The sequence below is a fragment of the Eubalaena glacialis genome, chromosome 14, assembly GCF_028564815.1.
Source record: "Eubalaena glacialis isolate mEubGla1 chromosome 14, mEubGla1.1.hap2.+ XY, whole genome shotgun sequence".
Taxonomy (NCBI): Eukaryota; Metazoa; Chordata; class Mammalia; order Artiodactyla; family Balaenidae; genus Eubalaena; species Eubalaena glacialis.
Window position 1 is genome coordinate 38742024 of NC_083729.1, and position 27944 is coordinate 38769967.

At 47.7% G+C, this 27944-nt stretch overlaps 1 protein-coding gene across 6 annotated transcripts in view; it reads left to right on the top strand.

The window, feature by feature from the left end:
- PRKCE (protein kinase C epsilon) overlaps nucleotides 1-27944 on the top strand; it is a 508978-nt gene that overhangs the window by 458673 nt on the left and 22361 nt on the right. For all 6 annotated transcript variants that reach the window (XM_061168696.1, XM_061168694.1, XM_061168695.1 and 3 more), the window contains 3 exons: nucleotides 15204-15342; nucleotides 20654-20842; nucleotides 24621-24767. In XM_061168696.1, coding sequence (XP_061024679.1) covers nucleotides 15204-15342; nucleotides 20654-20842; nucleotides 24621-24767 — 475 coding nt within the window. The remainder of the gene's footprint in view (nucleotides 1-15203; nucleotides 15343-20653; nucleotides 20843-24620; nucleotides 24768-27944) is intronic.

A 27944-nucleotide genomic window follows, 5' to 3' on the forward strand; every position in this document is an offset into this window, starting at 1 on the left:
TTGTATGTTGCCTGGGCTCATTCTCACGCTACATGTTAACTACTTTTGGCATACATACTTCATTATATATATATTTATATGTGTAAATATATATCTATATATAATCACTGCAGGGCAACACATAACTCTCAATATCTCGCTATATATCTATGTCTCTCTATATATTAATTTGATATTCTCTATACTAACCATAATATTGATATATATTTTATTACATATATAATAAAGTACATATACAATAATATATACTGATGTATGCATGTAGTAAAGTATATAGCATGACTAATATGACATAGAAATGTACATATAAAGAGAGATGTTGAGAGTTATATATTGCCTGGGCACATCCTACAGCACGTTAGCCACCTTTTTAGTTTTCGCTGAAGTTTCCATTTTTGCCACAGCACTTGCTAAAAAGAAATTCACAAATCTTGATTTCTTTATTGCAGAATAGAGTATTTGGAGGACTTGTTTGTCATAGATCTGAATCCCCAACACATTGCACATTCCTGTGTTTAATTTGGTCAAAGCACTTGCATTCTGTTTGAGAACTATTCCTCTCCCAGACCTCGTCACTGTCTCCACTGGGTTGAGCTCATTCATTGGCCCACTGGCTGACCCCATGCACTGGCTTCATTAAAAAACCAATTAAAATATGTACGCTGTATAGGTAGAAATTGCTACGTATCATGGATCCTCAGGGTACCTCAAGAATAGAAAGCTATAACTCCTAAATCTGAGGGTCTGCTGTGCTCTGTGTGTGTACCCCATGCACTCAGTACACTTCCATGACCTTGATTGTAATTGAAAGAGACTTTGTTCAAAAGCCAGGTATCACTTTTTCCCAAGGCAGAGATGGACCAACCTTTTATAAGTACCTCCCTCCATTGAATGTAACTTATTACTACTATTTCATCCACAGCTATGGCCAAACAACCTGCTCTACTGTGAGGATACATTCTGCTAGTGATTGCCAGCCAAGTCAGGGAATAAGCAGCACTCTGAATTTTAGCTGATTGACATCAGAAAAATCCAAATCCTGCTCCAAGAATGGTCCTAGGGTTAAAAAAAAAAAAGCAGCTGACTCAAGCTGGACTCAGAGGCAGGGATAAGGAGGTGGCCACTAGGAGAGCTCTGGAGGGGACCTTGGCCCCCTCCAGGCAGGATTTGAGAAGTGGTATTGAGGCTGTGCCCCTGCTCCGTCTCCTCCACCAACTCTCCAGAGCCTTCTGACCGGTCTATGCAGGTTCCTGGGGGGAAGTTGCGTATGAAGCCATAAATGCCTATCTTAGCTTAATGACATTGAACAGATTTGCAAGTCATTCAGAAGGGCTTGTAGTTTGGGGGAGAGTGATTTTTAAAGGGAAGGGAGTAAAGAAATATCCTGAGTACAGTTGCCCCTTCAGATGGAGCAGTAGGTAGGGAGTGCCAGGGAGGGCAGCCAGAAGGCAGTGGGCCTGGTGGAGTGGAGAGAGGGACCCGGGAAGCTGGGCTGTTGTTGAGCTGGGGCGCCAGTGCACCCACGCACCCGGAGGGGGAGGAGAGGAGGAGGAGGGGAAGCTGCTAGGTCCTTCTTGGTTGGAGACTGGAAGGCTTCTGGAAAACATGGAGCTCCAGTGGGTTTTCTCTGAATGGGGATTCTTCCTACGTGGAGACTAGACCGTCTTATACAAAGACATGTCTCCCAGTGTCACTTGCAGAATTACTGCTTTATTTTTTCCCCTGAATGGAATTCTGGAAATTCCTTCTCTTTTTCCCGTTGACAGGTTTGACATTTTCTTTTCTTTACTAAAGCTGTTCACCAGGCCAGCCCTGGTACATGATACCTCTATTGATCTGGCAAGTCATTTCTTGAAATGTAAAATTTATTATTATTATTATCACTACTATTATTATTATTTCTAAATTGGAATCACAAAGCATAAAGAGAAAATATCAATAAATATAAATAAAGCCAAGTGACTTTACCTCCTGGGCCTAAGTTGGATAAAAAGAACTCTGAGCTACTGAATCACCAAACTTGAGACCCTTCAGCAGCATGGCAGTGACTGGCGATGCCCTTTGGTTGAGATTGTCCCTCCTCCTTGGGCCTCCTGGACATCCAGGCTCGTGAGTTTCCTCTCTGGTGGTTTCGTAGCAAGTCCCACCCATTAAACGTTGGGCTTGCTCACAGACCAGTCTTAGCTTTCTTCTCTTCTCACACTATACTATCTATCTTCTCAGAATATCCCACCCACACTCATTATTTCTCCAGCCCAAACCTTCATATATCATCACCTGGCCATCATGTGCAGTTAGATGTCGCCAAGGCATCTCAGACTCAGCATATGCAAATTGAACTACTGGTCAATCCCTGCCCTCACTCCACAACCTGGACCTCACCAGTACATAGTAGGTGCCCCGTAAATATTTATCAAGTGGAGCATTGGAGGTGCTCTTAGCTCTAATCGTCTTTGTTTCATAAACTCCACCAGATGTGTCCTCCCTGATGAAAGAGAGGAAGCTTTCACAGGTCCTTGCCTCATCCTCATGGACCTGTGCATCCCCCTCGACCTGAGCCGACGAACACACGTGTGGCATGAACACACCGTGTACCTGTCCCTAGTGGCATGTGTGCCTACACGCACGCGCATTCACATCTCTGATCAGCTGAAAAGCGCCACTCGGTCTCAAAGCAAATACCTTCCGTGGCCAAATTAAACAAATATAAATGTACAACTTCTTTTTTTAAGAATAATAAAATCTGTTTTCTGTCCTTTTAGAGGTCAGTCCATTTTCAGCTCCCTGGCCTTGCTGGAGGCCTCTGATATCCTCCAAGTAACTTGGGTGACCCCCGCTTTGCAGGAAGACGTGCTTTCCCTACATCCCCCTCAACTTGTCGGGGTTACATTTGCGTTTCCTCAGCTCTTTATCTGGGCTGGGCTGACCTGCAAGGGGCTGACCACTCTCTTAGCACGTGGCTTCTTGCGTGGCTGCACACGGAAGCCCTACACTTACTGGTTCTGGCAGCTTCTCGTACTGACAAAGGAGCTTGAGGAGTAGTTTTCTGGCCTTCCTGTCCGGGAATTCTGGGCCCTGCCTAGGGTTCCATAGTCCACTTCCGCCAGGCTCCAGGCACGCCCCCAGAAAGGTTACTCTTGGTCCTTTAGCTGGAGTGGCCCTTTCTGTGATGACAGAGTGCTGGCTGGGTTCCGAGCTGCAAATCGCTGGGCCCAAAAAAGGCGAGACCGGCAGCCCTTGCCTTCTAAGGACAGTGGTGGTGTCCTGTTTGTCCTTCTGGTGTAGAACTTACCATCCCAAGTATTCCAGACTCATTCATGTTCACTTCTCCCTTGAGGACAGGGACCCTTCCTTGAGGACAGGGACTGCGTCCTCTGTCAGTATCCTCCTAGCACCAAAGCAGACCCTGCGTGGCTACTCAGTAAGTATTGTGGAGCATTATGTAGTAGGGCCAAGTAGGCAACGGATGTATTAGGAGTTGTAGTCATGCCATTAACTAGACTGTCATTAGAACGGACTTAATACAGATCCTGCTCGTTAGCTCATCCAGGCACTCAACAAACATTGAGTGCCAGGTGCTTTGCAGGGCTCTGGGGACCGAGATGCAAACACGAAGACGTAGTTCTCGTGGAGCTCATGTGAGGGAAGCCGTAAACTCAAGGGCATAAACAAGCAAAGTGATTACAAATTGTGATCACTGCTGCAAAGGAAATGACCACGTTTACTGAGAATACCGGAAGGGTCGGGGGCGGGTGGTGGTGGGACACTTTAGACAGGGTGGCCAAGAAAGGCGTCTTTGAGGAAAGGAAATTGAGGCACAGACTCAGATGGCAAGAAGTCTGTTTTCCAGGGAAAGGGAACAGCGATGTGGCAAAGGTCTCAAGGCAGGAAAGTGCTCCGTGAGCTTGAGGAACTGTCAGACACCCCTGTGGCTGGACAAAGGGGAAGGTGACTCCAAATGAGATGGGGAAGGGCCAGCCCCAGGGCCAGAGTAAGGCACTCGGATGCTACTCTGACTGCCGTGGAAGTTGCTGGGGTCAAAAAGGGGTTCTTCCTGAGTATAACCAGCGAATGGATTGGAAGGTGCAAGAGAACATCAGCTTCAGCTGCCTCTGATGGTTTTGGCGTTAGTTTTAATATTTTTTAATAATAATATGTTGTAGTAGTTCCGTACATTATCTGAAAATAAGGTCATCTGGCTGGAGGGGCCATGATCCACAAATTCACTTCTCTACTCACTCCTTGCTTCATCCCTTTGACCAACAGGTATTGAGAAGCTAGGATGCTTCAGGCACCAGGGGGATTCCCAGGCCCTGCCGTTGTGGAAGGCGTGGGCCGTTGTGGAAGACAGATATTCCCAGTGGGGCTTGGGTTTGCCAAGACATTGAGGCAGGAGACAGCCTCACACATCTGGGAGCCACCCACAGGCCCCAGGTTTGGATTGTGAGGGGGTGGGGTGAGGGATGAGGCTAAAAGGCCAGGCTGGTGGAGACCACACAGGGTCTTGCACACCATGTTAGGAAGCGAGTTCATGGGGCGCCCTGGAAGAATGCAAGCAGGAGGAGAGCGTCATCTGATTTACATTTTGTATAAAAACGCCTGCTGGCAAAGGTTTGCTCCAAAGTGGAAAGGGAAACATTTGGTGTCCAACAGCTAAGACTGCAAGTTCAAGCTTCATGTGCTCCAGCTGCCTTGGCTTCCCAGGATCTTAGACGAGAAGGATCCTTGGGGATTAATTTATCCAGCCATCGTATCTCATATTTGAAGACAGTAAAGCTCAGAAAAGCAGCTTCCTTGAGGTCGCCATTGTCCTTGGTCCTGGTCTGTACACTGAGTCCCAAATAGCCATTTCGAAGCCAAGTTGATTGATGACCTGGAGAGGAATGAGGGGACTAGGTGTAAGTATCATGGTCAGGGCAGCCCATCCTACTTGCTGGGGACACAAGTCAAGGCCTATTTCCCATCAGTGGAGGTCAGGATATTATCCATGAGTATTAAGGATAAGGATTTGCTTTCATTACTGTGGGTTAAAGAAAAAAAAGTAATTGAAAAATCATGCTATCAGATAAGTGATCCTGCAGTGATTCCAAGTCTTAATGCCCAGGTACAGCCCCAGGCTATGTATTTTGGCTGTGAACAGGGATGCTCTTTCACACCTCAGGTTTTCAGCTGTCAGTGTGGTAGCTTAAAGTCTGCTGTCTTCAGACAAGGGGTCATCTGTTTGGTCAAAACAGCAGTGTCTAGCTTATCAGTTGCATCTTGTAACCATGTTGCTGTGAGTCAAAAGCAACCACCCTCCAAGAGCAGCAGTTGTGTTCCCAATCCCATGAAAGGGCAAAAACGTGCTACAGTATTTTTTTTTTTCCTCCCCAAGCAACATAGCAAAGTGATTAAGAACATGGGAGCTGATGTCAGACAGCACCGACTCTGTCACTCGCCACCTGTGTGTTCTGGACCAGGTCAATGACCCCTGAGACTGTCTTTAAAATGGAGATAGTAATAGTCTTACCAGATTCATAGACTATTTGTGAGATTAAATGAGATAATGCATATAAAAGATTTACCCCTGAGCCTGGCATGCAAAAGCATTTGAAAAAGAAAAATGGTGGTTATGATTTTGTTCCTAAATGATTGAGCTTTTCCTATGAAAAGACTTGGAGAAAGATTTCTCTGCAGACTGGCCCAGAGCGAAATATTATCGTCAACTCTCAGGTATCAGCACTGATATGGAGAATTTTTTAATCATTTGCCTTGGTTCTGAAAGCAAATTATGCTTTTCTATTTGATGGAGAGGCAGGAGGTACACTCTCCTAGGCTTCTCGCTTGCCATCCCGTCTGGCGTAGGGTTGTACTTGAGTGACATGGCCTTCCTGGGAGTGATGGGAGGTGGCTGCCACAGAGAAAGCTGGGAGAAAGGATGATGGCTCGTCACCAGCATTGGCCACCATCTTGAGGGGAGTATGACTGCATTGAAGGGGCAAATGGTCTTTCTCTTGAACATATTGTTAAATTTATGAAAGTGTTTGACATCATCTGCCAGAAGAGCCTGGATTCCCATCTGATTAACCACAGTCATTTGCAAGTCTCCACTACTTGTCCAAAAAACAAGCAGAGTTTCTTCATAACCTCCCCCGAGGGCCTGCTCTCTGGTGATCCAAATACTTGGCATCCAGAGAAGTAATCTTTCTCATCTCTTATCTTCAAGTAAATGGAAGAATTTGCTGTCGTTTCTGTGGCACTCAGGCCTGAGCTTTGTGGAATTAGCCTGCCGGTGGGGTGAGCATACCAGGAAGTGAGGGCATTAAAGAAAAAAATGGAGCCAGGGTGAAGGAGACAGGAGCGTATGGATCTCTTCCTTTAGGGCAAGTTTACAAGTCAAGCAAAACAAAATTTTTTTCACGTTTTTCTTGTGTGTGAAGGGTCTCACGGGTGCCACCCCTTTGCTGACTGCTCTGTGGTTTACAGAAGAGTTTTCTGGCCCTTATTCTCGGGGAATCTACTGTCAAATTGGGACACTATAATTTTACAAATGGCAAAGGATGAATTTTCAGCTGAGATGGCTGAGGTGCTATGGGAGGAATGGAAGACTTCACCCACCTTCTGAAGTGCAGGCCCCAGCTCACCTCCCTAGGCTTTATTTCCCTCCAAGCTCTTCATCTGTAAATTGGGGATGATGCTACTCATTGCCAGGGCTGTGTGGTAAGAGAGATAAGGCGTGTGATAGCCTTAAGGTGTGTAAGCCTGGAGCTTAGGGACAGGTTACAGCTGCGAACCACAGCAACCCTTCAGGCCCCATTCCCAGCATGGCGATCCAGGTTCTGAGAAGTTTGCTAACTAAGGGTCTGGAAGCTGTCACATCAATCCTGATTAGAAACACCTGTGTTGCCCCACCCCCCTCCCCCCCACTCCCTACCTCCCACCCGTTGTTTTCTCCCCTGGGGCTCTAGGTGTTCCCATCAGGTGTCATTCCCCCAGGCCCAATGGAAAGGAATCTGTGATTTTTCTCACTGGACTAGACTGAAAGTTTCAGTCTCTATCTCTGTCTGTCTGTTTCATTTAAGTATCAGTCATCTCTTTCTTTCATATGTTACAGTTGCACATGCTTCCTATTTTTCATCCCACAGTGTCTCTCTCAGTGGCTCATACACAATAAGAGGTAATAAGTATTTTTCAAAAATTCTAGTGACTTGCCCTCATGTGGCAGGTGTATTTTAAGAAATGTCTGTTAGAGATCCCTGGAGAGGACAGAATTTCTGGGGTAACTGCCATGTCTCAGGCACTGTGCTAGAGCTTTCATGTCAGTTACATCAGTCAATCGTGGCAGTATTCTTCCCATTTTACAGATAAGAAAACTGAGTCCCAACGATATTTTGGACCAGCCGAACATCATCCAGCTTGAAAGTAGCCAAGTTAGGATTCAGATTCAGAACTGCCTCACTGCCTATCAGGAAGAGACAAGTTGGGGGACCCCCACCCCCCGCCAGCATCTCAGATCAAAACACAGAGGCACCTACAGCGTCTTAGACATAGCCATTAGGTGCATAGATAGCCGTGGGGGGCAGGGGCGTACAATTCTTAGAAGACAAAATATGTATTTCAAATTGTTGTGGATACATTTCTAGAGATAACAATAGCTGATTCCATGTCATGTTAAAAGTAAACTTTTGTTAAAAGTAAAAGTGTAATTTGATCTACTGCAGATTTCGGCCCATCTGTAACAGATGTCCCTGATACGAAGACCTTCTTTACACCTCACTTATCCTCAGGACAAGACCATTTCTTCCCGAGCTCACAGCAAACTCACTTTAGGGATCTTTGCTTTCATTCACAGATCCCTTTCCCATTTTCCAACCCAATAAAGTAGTGCAGTTGGTCATAGAAGAAAAGCGGTTTTTTTTCCCTCCTTAAAACCAACTGCAAGGTCTCACCCCTACCCCGAAAGGTTTTATAGAATTTTTTTTTTTAAGGTATGTTGTTTAGGGAGTTTCTTTTCTTGGTGCCTTTTGAGTTTCTGGAAGAGATCTGTGCTCCTGCCCCAAGGGAGCCTTGGTCATACCATCCTGCATCTAAATCAATCCTTCCTTGTCAGCCACTGTGACCTCTTGGCCTCTGTATTCCCCTTGTCACCACAAAGCCTTCCTTATCCAGCCCAAAGGAATTTGGGTCCAATCAGCAGATGGAGATTCCCAGCTCACGGGCCTTACATTTGGTGTAAGGTGATCATGGGCAGCTGTGTGGAGTCAGCTCAGTGCTGCTTCTTACCAGCCCTGTGACCTTGGGCAAGTGACTTGCCTTGCCTTGGGCAAGTGAGCCTCCATTTCTTCATACATTTAAAAAGGTGGTTGATGATAGCAGCTGTCGGCAGGGTTGGTGTGGTCAGGGTTCTTGTCTCCTAGGATAAAATGGCAGAGGATACTGTAGGCAGATGCACCCTTTCCTGATAGCCAGAGCATGGCTCCCAAATCCCTGTTTGGCTTAATGATCTGGGTTAGGCCATCTTGGAGCTTTGATCACTGTTAAGACTTAAATCAGAGAAGTAGTTGTCCGCCAGAGGTCCTGCAAAGAGACGTTTGGCAATGTCTGGAGCCGTTTCTGGTTGTCACAGCTTGGTTGGGGGTTGCTAAGAGCATCTAGTGTGTAGAGACCAGCGATGCTACTAAACATCCTACAGTGCACAGGACAGCTCCCCACAACAAAGAGGTATCCAGCCCAAGTGCCATTCCAGCTCCAGTGTGCCAAGGGTGAGAAACCCTGGACCAGAGGGACAGTGCATGACCTGCTCCTTACCCACTTCTCTCCAGCCCACACACAGCCCATTTGGACATCTGGCAGCTCGGGGAGTCAGGGAGGTTCCATGGAAGTTCTCACAATCCTCAGCCTAGTGGAGAAGTACAGTAAGGAAGTCTTCGATCCAGGTGCCATGTGACAGGGGCTATAATAAAGGTATTCTGCCTGAGGAAGAAATTCTGGGAGCCCCACCCCCTAAGATCAGGGACTACCAAAGGTGCTCACTCCCACCATTATTCTTTAGCATTGTTCTCAAGGTTCTAGTCAACACAGTCAGACAGAAGAAATAAGTTAGAAATATAATCACTGAAAAGGAGGAGGTAAAAATGATCACTAATTACAGATGATTTGGAAAATCCAGGAGAATCAACTGGAAAAACTCCTTTACAAAAATAAAGATCATTCAGTGTAGCAGCAGGGTACAGAATGGTTAGCAGAAATCAATAGTTAGTACAAATACGTGTAACCTGATAGAAGATATAATGGAAGAAAAGATCCTATTTACAATAGGAATGTGAAATATAAAATAATAACTTGGATTATTTAGAGGTAGATTCAGTTGCAGTTAACATATGAAACCCAGACAACGGTGCTTTAAATAAAATACAAGTTTTTCTTTTTCATATGAATGTTATCTGGAAGTATAGGTAGTCCATTCCTGGGGCGTGGTCCTTATCTTTATGGTCGAAGGTGGCTGCTAGGACTCCAGGCATTACATCCTCATTCAGGCAATAGGATAGAGGAAGGAAAGAAGAAGAAGTGTAAGGCTCTTCCTTTCAAGGAGACTTCCACACATCTGATTGGTTAGAACTTAGTCACTTAACTATGCCCAGCTCTAAAGAAGGCTTTGAATTCTAGTTTATAGCTGCATCACTGTGTGCGTGGCTTAAAAGAAATCAACATTCTCTCACTAAGGAAGAAAGTGAGAATGAATATTGGGACAACCGGCAGGCTGCCATGAAATATAACAAAAGTGTATTACAAGATCTATAAGAGAGAACTTTAAAATGCTCCTATAGGACACAGGCAAGATTTGAACAAATGGAAAAACAAACAATGTTATTGAATAGGAAGACTCAACATCATAGAAAGATCAATTCTCCTTGAGTTAATTTATAACTTTAAACATGTTTCCAATAAAAAACATCACTAGGAATTTTTTTTTTAACTACACAGATGATTCTAAAGTTCGTATGGAAAAGTAAATACACGAGAGTAGCCAGGAAATTTTGAAAAAGAAGAAGGGGACCAGTCCTGCTGGCTATTAAAACATATTTTAAACCTACAATAATTTAAAAAGTATGGTACAGATCAATGTTATAGAGTGAAGGGTACAGAAATAAATCCAAATATATATGGACATTTAATACCAGTATTTATTAAAGGTGGTATTTCAATCAATGAGGAAAAGATGAACTATTTAACATATTGGATTGGGGCAACTTACTAGAAGTCTGGAAACAAAGTTGGATCTATACTTCATACCTTTTTATCAGGACAAATTCCAATTATATCAAAGACTTATGTTTATAAAATGAAAGCATAAAAGTACTAGTGAGAAACCTTGGGAGAATGCTTTTATAACTTTGAAATGGGTAAAACAAAGACTTTCAAATGAAAACATAAACTCCAAAAACCATAAAATTAAACATCAGTTCAGTTACATCAAAAGAAATAAGATTGGCCTGGCAAAAACCACCATAAGCAATGTCAAAAGTCAAAGAGTAAACTGGGACAAGCATTTGCAATTCTTAGCCCACACAAAGGTTGTTTCCTAATATAGAAAGAACTCCTAACAATCAATAAAAAACAAACACCACCAAAGGAAAATAGGTAACAGTTCACAGAAAAAAAAAATACAGATCACTTTTAAATATAGGAAAAATGCCCAAACTTACAGAGAAACCTAGGGATATACTGAAATACTGTTTTTACCTATCAGACTACCAGAAACTTGGTAGCACACCATGGTAGCAAGCAGGGACTATCATATATGCTTATGGAAATGTAAACTGTTCAACCTCTAAGGAGGGCAGTTTGACAACATTCATCAAAATCCACATTTTTTACTGTTTGACTCAGAAATTTCTAAGATATGTGTACAATTACTTTCATATACGCACAAGATGTCATATGTACAAACTTAATCACAGCAGCACTATTTATAATAGCACAATATTAGAAGCGCCTTAAATGGCCCCCCCAAAATATGGTGGAGTATCATACAGCCATAAAAATGAATTAGGAGACTCTTCATGTGCCAAGACAGAAAGATCTCCAATATAGCCAATATATAAGTAGAAAATATAAGTTATGAATGAGTGCATATAACAAGCTCCCATTCAGTTAAAAGGGAGGAAATGAATGTATAGTCACATTTTTTTTTTATAAATTTATTTATTTTATTTATTTATTTTTGGCTATATTGGGTTTCCGTTGCTGCACGCGGGCTTTCTTAGTTGCGGCGCGCGGGCTTCTCATTGCGGTGGCTTCTCTCGTTGTGGAGCACGGGCTCTAGGCACACGAGCTTCAGTAGTTGTGGCACACGGGCTCAGTAGTTGTGGCTCGTGGGCTCTAGAGCACAGTCTCAGTAGTTGTGGTGCACGGGCTTTGTTGCTCCGCGGCATGTGGGATCTTCCCGGACCAGGGCTTGAACCCGTGTCCCCTTCATTGGCAGGCGGATTCTTAACCACTGCGCCACCAGGGAAGCCCCACATTTTCTTATTTATGTATAAAGTGTGACCAAGAGGATACACAAGGAATGAGTAAAAAGCAATTGCCTGTAGGGGGAGAAAGGGGTGTCTGGGGAACAGAGGCAGGAGGGAGAATATTTCCTGTAGACCCTTTACACTTTGGACTTTATGAACACATGAATGTATTAACCTATTGAAAAAGATTGAATAAAACTATTAATAGATCAACTTAATAAATAAAGGCTAGTTACATTGGCTCATAGGGAAAGGGATGTTGCTGTATCTGTTTCCATTATTAAAAAAAAAAAAAAAGGAAAAAAACCCTACTCCTTAAAAAATGTCCCAGTCCTCAGAAGTGCCCTGGCCTTGTATTTGGGGACTGAGTAGAGAGGGATTGACGTCTAGGCAGGAGCCCCTCTTTGCAAATCTGTCAGTCCACGAGTTTGACAGGTACCTACTGTATGCACAACCATGACCCGAGTGCCAGGGGAACTTTCTCTCAAAAAGAAAAGTCCAGTCACCCTGCCCTGCAAGCTGGGCTTCAAAGCAGGCAAGGCTGGGAAATGATTGTTCCCGACCCTGCTTCCCAGGGAGGTTTAGGGACCCCTAGGGAAGAGACAACACTAAAAGCCAAGAGGTAGAGAAATCTTAGGGCAGGAATGGGAGCTAGAAAGGCAGGGGTCCTGACACAGCAGTGCTGGTAGGAGAAGGCGAGGGAAATCATGAGGGGACCACCACTCTCAGCCAGCTGTGCAGCTAGCAGAACTTTGGGGGTACCACCTTCTTTCTGTAGGCTCCGTCCCCTCTCCCTTGCAGGGAAGGGCATTCTCTCTCCTCTCTCTTTCTCCACCTGAGCAAGCATGGCCCTGGGCTTCCCTGAGTACTCCCATCCCCTGAAACCCCACTCAGGAACTCACTTAGAGCCCAGGACAAGACAAATTTGGTCTCTGTGGTATGAGTATTTTTCTTTTTAATGAGACTGAAGACCCCCAGAGAAATAAAGTTCCAGTAGCGGCCTTTCTGGCCCCCAGGGGTTTTTCAAGCTGTGCTAATCTTTCCTGTTACAAAAGGAAAGGAACATAAATCACTAACTCTTCCTTGGGACTTGGTTTCCCATGGGGAGTTGGAGTTTAGATAAATACAGGCAGTGGAGGGGGACTCCAAGGAAGACGTCAGGCATCGTAGACAGGACAGTGGGAAGAAATGCTTTGGCCTGGGGCCTCCCTTCGCCACAGCAGAGGGGCAGCTGCTGCAAAACATGCTCAGCCCTGGTGGCCGCCCTGGGCCTTCAGCAGGAGTGACTTCTCTCTCCAGGGAGCAGAGGGGCAGGGAGCCCAGGGACGGTGTGCACCTGGGCCAGGGCAGGCAGAGAAGAGCGGGAGGTGGGGAGAAACTAGGTGGTCCACCTTCTCTTGCTCTGAGTAGGAGCCCCCCAAGCAGAAGGAAAGGCTGAGCCTGATGGGCCGGAAACACTGAGTCGCAATTTTCAGCACAAGGGCAAGGTTCGGGTTGGGTCAGAATCTTCTGAACCTATTCCATTCATACAAATGAGAACGAGTCCTTCCTATAACATAACAAAGGCTTTAAAAGAGAGTGCTTGAGCGATGGCATACGGGGTCCTTTATATATTCGGGGTTGGTGGCTGGCACTGAAAGTCATCCACCACTGAGAAGGCAGGAAGGTAGGGGAGTGTAGTACACAGAGGCAGCGGTGCCAGCCTTCAGAGCCGGGGACCTGAGTTCAGGTCACAGTCGCACCAGCACCCTGTCACCTTACAGAAGTCACTTGCCCTCTTCCAGTCTCCCTGTGCTTGCTTCTGCCACCGTCGTGCAGAGTGTGCTCTTCCTCACTCTCAGCGTCGTTCAGAATACGAATGTGGTTTGTAGACTACCAGGTGCTTTCCGCAGGTTGTGGTTACTATTAGCGTGGGTGTTGCCATGGTGATGATGGTGGGCAAGGGTAGGTCTTGGAAAGGCAACTCTATAGACTGGAGAGCGTGTAAGGGGCCCTAACTCAGCAGGGCCGTGGGTCAGCCTCTCAACCACTCAAACGTTTGCAGGACACCCTGCTCCCTCTCAGTTTCCTCGTGAAGGAAGCGTGTGTTAGGGTATTAAAGACCGGCTACTTTCACACACCTCATCACAGTAACCCTTCACGCCAGCACATGGGGTTACAGACCAGCAAGATGACTGCACCAGGACCACACCCCAGTAGTGATTGCAACCCAGGCCGCCTGCACCCGAGTCATGTTCCCCTCACTGCTCCCCTGCCCCAGCCAGAGCGGAGCCTTGACCACACACGGTGGCCAGGGTGGGGACTCGGGGAGCCCTGGTCCCAAGGGCTCGGGCGCACTCTTCTTTCTGTAGCTCCCAAGCATTTGCTTAGAGCAGCACATTTTATGTGCTTTCTCTTTTCTCAAGAAGTCCCAGCTGTATGAGGAAATGGGGCCACGGGTGCAAGACAGCCTGGCCTTAGAGTGCTTCCTGCCCCACCTTTGCACTCAGGCCTGGATTCCTGACGGTGGCCGGAGTTCAAGTCCAGACGCCAGCAGGCTTGTGAGAAAGGCCCCTCTTGCTCTGTGTGCCGGGGAGTCGGCCTTCTTTGCCAGACCCCCCCACCCCAGAGTGACTGCTGAGAGAGACCCAGGGTGAGGACCTCCATCTAGATCTTTATATGGGACAGGTCTGGAATTTGCAGACTTGGTAGGGGAATTCTTATCCAGAACCTTAGATTCTATACGAGATCTTAGGGGAAACCCAAAGTGTAAAATAGGCCATATGGAAGCTGCACTGGCTGAAGCCTGAGAACCACCCAGCTCTGTGGGGCCTGGTTATTGCAACCAATGGGCCTTCCTTCCTGCACCCAGGCCCTTCCCCTGCTTGGCCTGCTTGCCCCTAAGAGACTGATCTTGCAAATGCGTCGTGCATGCTCGTGCAGGCTGGGGCTTCAGTTACCCTCAGCCCCTCAGCATGAATTTCAGACCCCTCTTCCTGGCGTTCTGGGCTCTTCGTGTTTGGTTTCAACATGTCTGTCTTGCCTCACCATTTACTGGGACTCAGTTCTCTGGTCTCTTCACTGCCTTTTGCATGTACTGTGTTGGCCTTCCCCTCCCTCCCACCTTTTCTCTTCATGCTCTGTCCAAACCTTACCACCTAGCCAAGCTTCTCTTGAGAGTCAGTTTCCTGGGAGCCCTCCCTGCCTGCACCAGCCATCAGTGGTCTCCCTCCCCTGCTCCCCCCAAAACACAACAGCTCACATAGTCAGTGCCCTATAAAGTAGCACCTGGTTCTTATGTGGTTTATCTGCTTCATTGGTGCCAATATGTGTCAGTCTTGTCCCACCACCTGATCCCCATGATTAACTCATAAAGGGAGGGGCATAAGTTCCTTCTTTCTCTCTTATCAAGATCTGAATAATACGGATTTCAGCATATAGTAGGGCTTCAATAAATAGCTGCCGACTTCTTTAAACCAAAGCAGTGTTGAGACATTCCTGAGGTTACAGAAGCTCCTCCCTCAGGCTGGAATGAATGGGGGGCACCTTTGGGGGTTGGCCACTGTGGGCAAGAGCCCTGGCCTTGGGTTGGTTGTTGGCAGATCAAGCCTCCTTGAAGACCTTCCTTTCTGTAGCAGATTTCCCTGAGATGTGCATACCTCTCCACCTCAAAAAGGTCATATTGGGATGAGTGAAGCATTAACCGTGTGGTTCTGGCCCATCTTATAGGGATTTGAAACTGGACAACATCCTTCTGGATGCAGAAGGTCATTGCAAGCTGGCCGACTTCGGAATGTGCAAGGAAGGGATTCTGAACGGTGTGACGACCACCACATTCTGCGGAACTCCTGACTACATTGCTCCCGAGGTAAGATCATGGACAAAGGACCACCTCCTCCTGTTGCCAGGGCTGAGGCCTGAGTCCATCCCCATATGCCAGGGTCATCTAGCGGTGCTGGGGAAGGCTCTGGAAAACCAGAATGGATTCCGGGGAGGAGGGAGAAAAGGAAAGGTAAAAGGCTTGCCGATTTCTCCATAAGGAAGTGGTGGTGATGGGGAGATAATGGTGAACTGAGAGTAACAGGCCATTCCCCAAAGCTGGCCAGGCCCTCACTGAGCATCCTCTCATCCCAGTCCAGAACTACCAGCGAAACTAGGATCAAGAGACGTTTGTTGACTTGTATGATTGCTTTTATTTTTTAATAACCAGAATAAAGGAGAGCCATTGATAAAGGCAGTGATTAGCTTTATCAGCTATAATTTGCCTACAGTGGAACCAAGAAGTAGTTGCCATTTCTAGTGCAGCAGTGATTCCGCATAGCAGGCACACAGATTGAACAGGAAGAGGAGAGTGCCTGGGCCTCATTTTAATAGAGATCAGAGATGTTCATGGTAAGCCTCGCCAGTAGGTTGTCTTTCATGGGAGTTGCTTGGGTGTTTTGTTCATTATAAAGTGTTTGTTTGCCTTCAGTTTCTGCAGGTCAGTCTTGCCTAGACTGAGAGATATCTAGTGTGGTATGATTCAGGTTTAAGCACAGTCTGTCATAGATACTTAATAAAAATGGTCCTGAGTGTTCTGACACATGTGAGATGAGAAGGAAGTACCAATCCCCTTTAAGCATTGTCCATGGTGGGTAGGGGTTAGCACAGCCAGTTTTCATTTCCTTCCAGTGGGCATTGTTTGAGCACCTGCTAGACACAAAGCGATGTGGGGATGAAGAATTGACTAAGACCCTGGTGGCTCTCCTAAAATGACTTTGTGTCTAAAGAGAGTGACAGATAAGTAAACAATGAATTAAGCAGAATAAATAGGTACACAACACAAGACAGTAACCTCAGGGATCAGGGAGGGTTTCTTAGAGCACCTGGTGGATGAATTGAGTTGTAGAGAATCAGCAGGATTTCCTTTGGTGGTATGGAGTAGGGAGCATTCCTGAAAACAGCAGGAAGGACTGGAGTGGGCGTGGGGCAGGCAAGGAGGCTCAGTATCCCTGGGCTCTGAATCCTTTAAGGCAGGGCTATGTTGCTAATCTGGGTACTCCCAAGCTCCGGCACACTAGTCAGTCTCTTAGTAATGGTTTGTTGAATGAATAAATGAATGAGAACTTGTGATACTCCAACATGAGCAAAGACCAGGGGATGAGAACATTCTTGGCCTTTTTTAGAAAAGAAGATAGTGTGGCTAGAACAGAGGATTTCTTAGTGCTCTTAGTAATGAACAAGATTAAGAAAAAGGACCAAGGAAAGTGGCCTTTATTTTGTAGGATCTGTGGACCCACTGAGGGTTTCCCAGTAGAAGGAGGGTCATCATCAGACCTGTCCCAGAAAGAAGACAGGCAACAGCAGTGTAGATCAGAAGCCAGAGGGTCAGGGAAGGATGGTTGAGAGTCTTTCCGCAGCCCAGACAAGACACAGGGAAGCCTGAAGAGGGTCATAGAGTAAGGATGGTAATAGGTAAATTCTCACTGGAACCTCCATCTTCTAGAAGATCTGAAGAATAGAGATTTCAGTCTGTCTCTACTAGTATGTTCTCTTAGCAGGGACACTAGGAATTTAACCTCCAAGGAGAAATCATTGAAAGTAAGAGCTCTCGATGGAGACTTGCTTTTTCCACCACCTTCCTCATTCACTCTTTATCATCAGAATGCTTGGTTCTAGGCCCTCTGGGAATTGACGCCAGAGTCAAAGGGTTGACAGCCCAGTGTACTAGTCGAGGACCCAGCCCAAGATAAACATTCACTTTATGATGAACAAAACACCCACACAACTTTCACAAAAGGCAATCCATTGGTGAAACTCACAATGAATAACTCTGGTCTCTGTTTAGAGTGGGCCCTAGACACTCTTCCTTCCCATTCTACACTTGTGCCAACTCTGCAGCATCACCACTCCACGCGAAATGAAATCCCTGGTCTTACTGTAGGCAAATTACAGCTGATAAGGGTATCGCTACCTTTATCAAAGGGTCATTGGGAAGATTAAATGAAATTATGCCGGTAAAGCATTTAGCACAGTGCCTGGCGCACAGTAAGTGCTGGGTCAGTGGTGGCTCCATCACAGTCATCATGGTCATTGGGTTGTGCAGTGGGGTGGGAAAAGCACAGTCCTGAGAGTTGAGATTCTAGGCCAGACTTAACCACTAATGCCCGCATGTGATCTTGACCAAGTGGCAAAATGTTTTTGACCCTCAGTTCCTCATCTTTCAAATGGAAAAATAATTCCTGCCCTACCCACCTCATCAAGCTATTTTGAGAATCTAATGAGATTAGAGCATGGAAATGCTTCAGAAAGCATAAGCCTGTATTCAGATAGGACGGGTTGTGAGACACCTGGCTAACCCCGAAACCAGAGACACGTTCTGAGGCATTAGCTCTGCCCTGGGGCTTCTCTTCCCACGGTGTGCCCTTGGCTGACCTCCATGGCACCCCCTCTCCTTCTCCATGCCCAGCCCCCGCTCCCCATCAAATGGCGGCCAGCCCTGGGTAGTGCCTGGCGTCATCAGGCCCAATGCCTGCTCTTCTACCCCAGCTCTGACCCATCAAGGGGTTGGCTGCTGCACCAGGTGCCCTCCCATGGCATGTGAAGCCTTGCCCTTCTCACCAGCTCCATCCATGACAAGGTGATTAGGAAACAGATAATTAGGGCCAAGCCTAAGGGGAATTTTAGAAAAGATGCCACCCAAAATAGGAAGGCTCTGGAGGGGCCTGGGGAAGGGTGGGCAGGGCTACTCTGTGGTTTACCCTGCGCCATCCTGTCTGAGCACACACAGGGCCACCTGGAGGCCACCTCCCCACCACACCGAGGAGGCACAGAACCCAGCTGTGCCACTCCCCAAGGCTGGAGGGTGGCTTCCTTAGCACCAAGGCCCTCAGAGCCCAGGAGAGAAGGGGGCATGCCCAGGAAGATACACACGATGGGCACACCTGGCAGCCAGTCTCCCTGAGTGTTGGAACTGGGCTGGTCACAGGGGTAGATTCAGAAAAATGTGGAGTCCCTACCCTCTGGTGGCTTATGGATGCCCTGGGGAGACAGCTGACCATGAAAAAAGTAGCTCAACTGCTGGTAGTATGTGGAAAGTGCCTGCCAGATCTTAGGGCAAGGGTCTTAGGGTATCAGAGGAGAGGAGAAAAGCTGGAGAAATCCAGGAAAGCTTTCTGGAGGAGATGGGTGATAACCATGACCTTGAAGGTGGTACCACGGTGAGCCAGGCTGGGCCGCTGGGTCTTTCAAGGTTGAGGGAGTCTTGGGCTTTGGCCTTCCCGTTGCCTTTGGAACAGAGCAGAGTTACTGGCTCCTCAGTGGAGCCTATAGCTCTGACCTTACAGATACCCTGTGCTGACCACTGGGCTGAGACCAAAGGTCCTAACCAAGCAGCTTTACCAGCCCCAAATAATTTAAAGTTGGCTCACATTCCTTTTCATTCTAAATTCTGAAGAGTCCTAAAACGTGCATGTTTTTACTGTTTTCAAAATGCTTCTACCCATCTTTTGATTTAATCCCAAGCAATCTACAACCTCTAGAAGGGCATTTTGAGTAGACCCGAGACAGTCTAGATACTTGGGTTCAGCCTCCTCTTCCATCTTGGAATCTGAGAACTGAGCTGGAGCCTTGTTCTGTAACAAGTTAACTGAGAAGTTACCTGCCTGGGGTGTCCTGCAAGCTGGAGTGGCCTTTGCCATTATGGGGGGGGAGTCCTCAAAATACACCCCCCTTGGGTACATGCACTCCAGCCGTGCTTCTCCTCCACAGCCTTCACCTTTTGGAGTTCTTTATAGAATGACAGCGCTGAGAGCAGCCAGAGATGTCCTCCCACCCACCCGCCTGTCTCTGGGCAGTACCATGCCTAGTCCTGCTCTGACTGAGCGTTATTTCTGCTCTGAGCCAAACACACATCAGTGACCTGCTACATTCTATATAAACGTGGAGACCAAACCTTATAGAAGAAAAACTGGATGTAGTACCACCTTCTAATTATATAGAGCTTTGTATTTTGCCGTAGGTTTTCAAAATCTTCCACCTTAATTAATCTTGTGAGGTTAAGCTGAGAATCTGAGCCTCATCTGATAAATGAGGAAGTCAAGTGACTGGCTTGAGATCACCCAGAAATCTAATGCCAAACTTGGAGTGAAACTGGATACAACCTGGTTGATCTTCCATGTCCTTCCAGCACATGGCCAGTGCTGAAGAAAAATTGGGATGGGACAGTTACTTGCTTTTCAAAAAGTTCTGCAGCTTCTTGACTCAGAGTAGGATTCCTCTTGTGCACTGACATTCTGATTCTGTTTGTAAAACTGCAGTCCTTACACACCATTCTGCAGGAAGCCGATGGTGTTGAGTATTCAGCATCATGTCATACGTGCATGTAACCTAAGTGACTTTGACTCCACACACTTGGTCAGAGGGAGAAAAGAGAGAGAGGCAGAGAACATAGATAAGAAAAATGGCCACCGTCGAAGATAAAATGCACCAGACAACCAAGGAGAGGATTTGATTCGAGCTCTTGGAATAGGGAGAATGTTTATGGAACACCTCAAATAAAAAGAAGGGGGTCTGGGACTTTATAGAGGCAAGAAAACAAGGATTCATCAGCGAGCCGTAGGAAAGTCATGGGTCTTTTCTCAGAATATGCAAGAGCATAGTGGTCCTTTATGATTAGAACACAAATGGGTGGGGAGATTTATTAACTCTAGTTTCTTTCCCAAGAGCACAGGCCTCCGTAAATTCAGCATTGTCACCATTTAAAGAGGACTAAGATTCTGCTCACCCTTCCACTCAGTGAGCCGTGCCCTGGGCTGAGCGTGCAATGGGAGACCCAAATTTGCTGCACGCACTCACTCACCCCGATTTTAGTGTCAAAAATGTGCACAGCTTTTTACATGGCCCTCAATTCAAGTCAGGAACTTCATCTGGTGCTCAGGCAAAGAAGCAGCAATTTGTTCCCCCTGGAAGACAGACTGTGGGTATTGGTTTTTGAAAGCTGGCCCCCAACATGGTGCCTCCCAAACTCAATTGTCACTCAACTGGCTGATTTAGAACCTAATTTTATGTAAGGCAGCTCCGCCCTACAGAGGAGCAAGCTGGAAATAGAGACGCGCGTCTTCCCACGGGCGCTTGTGGCGCAGGTGTAGCCACAGAGGGCAGCCTTCGGTGGACCCTGACGTTGCCCGTCTCCCAAACAGATCCTGCAGGAGTTGGAGTACGGCCCCTCGGTGGACTGGTGGGCCCTGGGGGTGCTGATGTACGAGATGATGGCTGGTCAGCCCCCCTTCGAGGCCGACAACGAGGACGATCTGTTTGAGTCCATCCTCCATGACGACGTGCTCTACCCGGTCTGGCTCAGCAAGGAGGCCGTCAGCATCCTGAAAGCTGTGAGTCACTGGCCCTCACCCACTTTCTGGTCCCCTGGCTTTCCCACCTCTCTCTCTCCCCGCCCACCCACTCCTCCTTTCTCTCTCTCTCTCTCTCTCTCTCTCTGTCCCACCTCTGCTCACTGCTGAACAGGAGGGGCGGAGGGCAGTCACCGCTGGGAGCTCAGGCCCACTGCACTCGCTTCTGCCAGGAATGGGGTCTGGGACAAATTACTGTTCTTGTGGGAAAGGGACACCATGTCTGTGTTTCCCGAGGAAGGCTCCATGCACCTGGGTCCTCCAGTGCTGTAGAGGGGGCAGAGCCAACCCCTGCTGCACTGGGGTCACCCCTGCTGCTTGCACTCTGGGGGCTGGACCCTCCTTCCTTACCTGCCACCCATGGCCTGTCTTCCTCTGGGGCCTGCAGTGGGGGAGGGAAGGGAGGCATTGTGCACCTGTGTCCACGACAGCATCGCTGATCAAAAAAGACACGTCCACTCAAGATCCCTGTGGCCACGCTGGATTCAGATGTAATAGAGAGACTGCCCCCCTGCCAACGAATAGTCCCTCACCGGTGACAATGCTTAGTACTTGCTCAGTACACCCATTGCTGCATCGTAAGACACTTGTACTGTGGCAAGTAAGTGAAGTTACCTGTCCCCCTTGGAATCCTGGGGGAGCTGAGGTGCACGGAAGGTAAGCAGACCAGCTTACCTGGGAAGGGTCACCCCGCTGGGCTGAGGCCATGACAACCCAGGAACCTTGACTTCCGGTCCTGGCTCCTTTCGCCCATCAGAATGCCCCAAAGTTCAGAGTCGGCATGCCTCAGTCACAGAATTTGCCATATCCAAATACCTGCTGTACCGTGATTTAGTTTTCTTGTTTTTTCAATCAAGTCCCCAAATCTACCTAATTATATGTATTTTATAAAGAAACGTTATGTAAGTATCATAAATGGAAAGAGTATCACTTGTCATAATTAATTAACATAAATTATCCCATGAAAATGGTAAAAATGACCTAAAATCATTTCGCAGGTATCTGGCAGGGGACGTGTATCATATTTTGGAAAATGCCACAGCAGAACATGTTGCTTCTTTCTGCAGTTCATTTTTTCCTTACTCTTCCCTTCTTTCCCTCACCTCATTTCTTTCCTCCCTTCTGCATCTATTTCTCTTTTCCTCCCTCCCTCCCTCCCATTCACTGTTTCAATGAACGACCATTTGTTGAGTGTTTCCAGTGTGCGGGGCATTGTGCTAGATGCTGAGTAAGCACTGGTGAGTGTAACAGCTGTCATCCCTGCCTCGTGGAGCTTGTGATCCAGCGGGAGAAGGTGGGCAATAAATAAAAAACACATCCATATGTGGTCACAATTGGGATAAGAGCAGTGAAGGCCATATTGGGCATCTAGGATGTGCCAGACACTATACCAGGTGCTGGCTAAGGAAAAACCTGTAGCACCCGAGGCAGCCAGAACACCCCCAGCAGAGCTGGTCACTCACCCTGGGCCCTGAACCCCAGCCTGACACACTTTCCTGTGAGCCCCCTGCCGGCACCCCAGGTGGGCCCTTTCATTATGGATGACCTAGAGCAGTGGTCTTCAACTAGGGGTGATTTTGTCCCCCATCATCCCCCAGAGACATTTGGCAACATCTGGAGATGTTTTTAGTTGTCACAACTTGGAGGGGAGGGGTGCTATTGGCATCTAGCAAGTAAAGCCCAGGGATGCTGCTAAACATCCTGCACTGCACAGGACAACCCCCAAACAAAGAAGTATCCAGTCCAAAATGTCATTAGCACAGAGGTTGAGAAACTTTGACCTACAGAGATTCAGAAGAGGTCATGCCTGTGTCAGCTGGTTGGTGAGGGTGAAGTCTCTGGGAAAAGAGAAGAGTCTCTGGCTCGGGGTCAGCTTCCTGAGACGCTAAAACCTGTATGTTTATCCGTAGCCCTGATACTTCCCCTCCCAGAAGTGGGAGGACAGGAAGAGCTGAGGAAGCAAGGAGAAGTCTTCTACTCCCTTGGCCTTGGAACACTTCACTTCCTCACATTGTCACCTGATTCTAGGGCCAGGCTAGGTTTTCCATGACTCTGGCCACTGATCTGTGTCTCTGAGGGCTGCTGCCTACATGCAGAACTCTCCAGAAGGCCATTTGCACCAGAGAGTTAGGCAGTGTACAACCTGTGCAACAGTAAGTGGCAGTCCTGCTGCCTCCCTTCCTCAGCACTGTGCCCTGAGGCCCAACCTTCAACCCGCTGTTCACTCATCTCAGTGTACTGAGTGCACAGTGGGAGCCAGGCACTGAGCCAGATGCTGGGAAGAAAGAACTGATTCCTATATCATAGAGCTCACCAAGGAGAAGAGATGTTTAGACAAATTATAATTTAAATAAATGAGAAGCATGGGGTCTTAGATGTCCACAGAGTGAATCTGGGGAGGCTTCACAGAGGAGGCAGCATTTTGACTGGTTCTTAGAGAATAGTTAGGGGCTAGAGAGGGGCCTTAGACCAGGCAAGTAAAAGATGCAGAAGGCGAGCGAGAGAGACTGGCTACAGACTGAGTAGTTTGTGTGTGCCAAACTAAGGGGTATGGACTTTATCCTGTGGGCGATAGGAATCAGGGGTGTGTAAGCAGGAGTGACCTCTGCCAGCTGTTCGATTAGAAGGATGAAGTGTGTTGGCACCATTCCTAACCCCTCACTCTCTCGTCCATGGCTCCCCTGCCTTTCAGGGGTGCCAGGCAGGAGGCAAGAGGAGGCTCCTACTGCCCAGGAGAACCTCCCTTGTTGATGAAGCCTAAAATGCTATCATTATAGATTTATCCCTTTGGATTATAATTTGTCCTCTCAGGTTCCTTTGTTTAAATCTAAACTCTCAGCCTTCACCCCATGAAATATAATACTCAGTCTCTGACACACATGTACACACACACCCCTACCTTTATTCTGGGTGGCTATCAGAAATATTTCCACCTGCCAGCACTGATTTGTTTCAAGGTTATGTTAGTATACATCTGCTCAATGAAATTAACATTTGCCATCAGGACTGACTCATTTAACAGGAATAATCATTTCACCTGGGTTTGTGAATCACAAGACACCAGCCAAAAAGTACAAAACACATCAATGTGTTTTTTACAGACAAGCATTGAGAAGCAGTAAGCCTTTCTTTTTCTTGTTTTTTATCTGTTAATCTATGTGGGGTTTTGTGCTAGAGATTACAAAGTCAAATTTTTTTAAAAAGTAGGAGGGCCTAGGTCCAGGAAAAGGAAAGAGGAGGAGGTGCCTTTGATAATTGACCTTAGCATGAATATCTGGTCTTCTTTCCTTCCCTCAAAAAGGATTGCTGACCTCTCAGTATGAGTTTATCAGACCTCAGTCTCCCTGATGAGAAGACTTGAGAATCTGAGGGGGAATCAGAGGGTTAGAAAGAGTCTGAGTTCCTAATCCTGACTTGATACCTTGCTGGCTGTTTGACCTTGGCCAAGTTAATTAACTTCTCTGTGCCTCAACTACTGCACTTATAAAGTAGGGATCATGATAGTACCTCAGAGGGTCACGCTGGATGAAATGAATCAATGCGTGTATATGTAATACTATGTGTAGAACAGTGGCTGGCGCGCAGTAAGTTCTGTGTAAGAATTAAAGAGCACCCTGAGGGGCAGAGCCCCCGAAAATGTAGAAAATGGGCTTGGGAGGTGATGCTAAAGATGCTGCCTTGGCTGAGTTCCGTCTTCCCCTCACAGCCTGTGCCTGCCGGGCCTTTGTCACTGATTCCATCTCTCTCCTCATCCCCGCAGTTCATGACCAAGAACCCTCACAAGCGCCTGGGCTGTGTGGCGGCACAGAACGGCGAGGATGCCATCAAGCAGCACCCGTTCTTCAAGGAGATCGACTGGCTGCTCCTGGAGCAGAAGAAGATCAAGCCGCCCTTCAAACCTCGAATTGTAAGTAGGCCCTGAGCTCGTTCCATGGCGCGGGCGGGCCTGCTTCCCATGCGCAGAGATGGGGGTCTGGGCACATTTTACAGCCAAGATGAGAAGGGCAGGAGGTCGCCAAGAGGCCCCCTAAAAGAGAGTCTCCTTGGCCCTGGGAGTTTACTGTCGAAAACACATAACCGATAGCGGTAACCAAGGTGATGATTTATATGGGACACAGAAGAACCTTTTGTACTTCAATCAAATTTTATTTATCTTGATCGAAAATTATACATGATACTGGTTTTCCATGTGTGGTAGCAATATAAGGTTTCCTTATAGATAAGCTTTTTTTTTATGAGTCAATTTAAAGAAAAATATTAAGTAACTAATTGTCGCAGTCATTCTGTGGAGCGAGCACAGAGTGTGAAGCTGAGACTCAGAGATGGCCATTTGGGGAAGACTGCCCCCAGGGCTGCCCATGGGTGCTGGCTCTATAAGATGCTGTTTCTTTAGGCCACATCTCTGCCCTCTCTGATCCGCTCTCCCTTCTGCCTTCTCTCCAGCCTCAGCACACACTCCTTCCAGGTTCTTGGGCCTGTTGTGCTCATGCCAGTCGGAGGAGGGTGCAGTAAAGGGTGTTTGACGCTCAGAGGTTGGAAAAAAGAATAGGCCTGTCGATTCCGGGCTTAACTCAGAGACTGTGTCGTGGCAGTGACCTTCTGCTGGAAGGGGAGAGGGTCGGTGGTGCTCTCCTTAAAATTAGAGAGAGAGAGTGGGTGTGGGTGTGCATACGTATGCATATGTGTGTTTGTGTGTGAGGGGGGAAATTCTTAGCTCTGTTGGATCCTAGCCCAAGGAGGCAGTCATTTAGACTGAAACTTTGGGTAGCCAGCTGGGTAGCGTCCTGGGGGCGAGGGAGGGTGTGTAACATAGGAGGTTATAGGGCAGAGCCCCAGAGTCGTGGGGCTGGGGTCTCGGGCAGGGAAGACCTGAGATTATCCAGTCGGCCCTCAGTCACCCCACATTCCGTCAGAGGACCCCTTCTTCCTCACTTCCAAGTACAGAAAAGACCCTCCTGTGCTTTGGGAATCATCAGAGAGGAAATCTACTATATTCCAAGACATTTTCTGGGGGGCAGTGGTTGAGAGTGCGGTGCTTCTCAGAAATGTTTCATGCCGGGGGTAACTCTCAGCTGAAGGGTGTGGTCCGGGCCTCAGCCAGATGAGAGCATGGCAAGTGGACGGTCCCTGGACACTCAGTCCTGTCTCCATTCCTCGTTTGCTTCCTTCTTGGGTTTTTATGATTTTCACTGGCTGGCACACAGCCTGGACCAGGCTAAATTCAAGTTTACCTTCTTTCTTTGTTAGCATCACCCACAGTTCTGAGGCCTGTCGTGCCAAAAGCCCGTGCTGTGGGCTCGGGACAGGGCTCACCGCGTGTGCCAGCCTGCCTGAAGGCTGCCCCACCCCACCCCGAGGGTCTCTGAAGGTGGCCTTTAAGGATAAGATGAGCCGACAGGGTCCCCCAGACAAAGTGAGGGGAAGCAGGAGACCAGAGGCCAGGCAGAGGAGGAGAAACTGAAGACTCAGATCTGAGGGTGAAATGTTATTTTAGGTTCAATCTAACTTAATCAACCCAAAGAAAATTGAGAAGTAGAACTGAGTAAGGAATCCAGGCCCAACAAACAGGAACCTGGGACGAGAGCAGGGACCAAATCGGCCAGTGCAGGTCTGCAAGATGACTTGAACTCCAATCTAGACACCAGCTCAACAAAAGGACTGGACACTAGCCTTGTGGGGGGAGGGGGAGGACTGGAGGAGCAGCTTTCTCCCGGGGATGCAGCCTGGAGGGGACAAGCGCCAGGGGACCATCAGCAAAGTGTGTGAAGGGAAGAGGGGGCCTGGGTGGGGCAGAGGCAGGCAGGGAGTCTTTGCCGAGAGGCCACAGGGAAGCAAGGAACTCAGGAAGCTCTTTGTGATAAAAGGCGCAAGGAAGCTCTAAAGGATGGATTCACAGAGAAGGGTCTCTCACTGGGGTAGAATAGTGGCAGATCGTCACTCAGATCCAGTGGAGGTGATTCCTCTGAGATGGCCAAAGACCCAAGTAGCTCTGGTCTCCAGGAGCTCTTCCCAAAGCCCTAGCAATGCCAGGGGCTCCTCAGTGGGGCTTCCACCCTCCAGTCTGAACTCTGAGCCCAGTGAAAATGCAGACCTGAGCGGAGTGACACTTTGAGCAGTCCCTGGCTTCCCTGGAGTAAGGGGAGGGCAGGAAGGACAAGTGTGAGATTTCTATGGACCTGCAGGATGGGCAAGGAACCAGACAGAGGAAGGGGAGGGATGACGCGTGAGCCAGGAGGCTGAGCAGGTGACCCAGTCCGCTACCATAGAGCTGCCCCTGGCCAGGGGTGCAGGTGCTCCTGCGGTCAGGGGGTGATGGCCCCCCAGGAACCAGCAGTAGAAGCCCATCCTGTGGGTCAGGTGGGACTACCTCTCTACCTAGAGCACAAGGGACCTGCGCTTCCCTTCCCAGGGCCTCTCGAGGGTCCCCAGCCTGGGACCAGAGGGCAGGACTCTGCTTGCTTCCTTCGCTGAGGGGCTCAAGTAGGCTTCCAGGGGCCGTCCAGGAGCTCCCACCAAGTTCAAAACTGTCTTAGCGTTCCTAAAGATTGAGTTCATCATTGCCTTGGAAATCATCCTCTGCATGTTCCTACTCGCCCCCCACAGACCTCCAGAGTCATCCTGAACACTGTTGGGGGTCAGGGGAGAGGGCGTTTATTTGGTTGGTTTGAATTCAGTTTGGAGGAGAGAATTAGAACATCCAAAGGAAGGGTAAGAAGGGAAACTTTGTGTGTATGTGTGTGTAGAAGAGGTGTTTCTGGTCACATTTGGAGCTGAGTAATGTTGATCCTTACTGAGTTCTCGGCTATAGGTCATTCAAGAAGAATTCAGGTTATTTAGATCTCTGATCACAATTATATCCTTGGGACTAGAGATTTCTCTCCAGAGAAATAACTAAAATCGGAAAAGAAAAGAATAGTCTTCATCTAGTTAGCAGGTTGGAAAGGTGTCCCAAATCTGTCCCTTAAATGAAAACTCGTTTCTGAAAAATGTTCATGGCACCACCCTGAGTCATCTGTGGGCTTGTGTACAACAGAAACAGATTTTAAGTTGAATTAAAGCCCACTGCAGTGGCGGACATACTGTG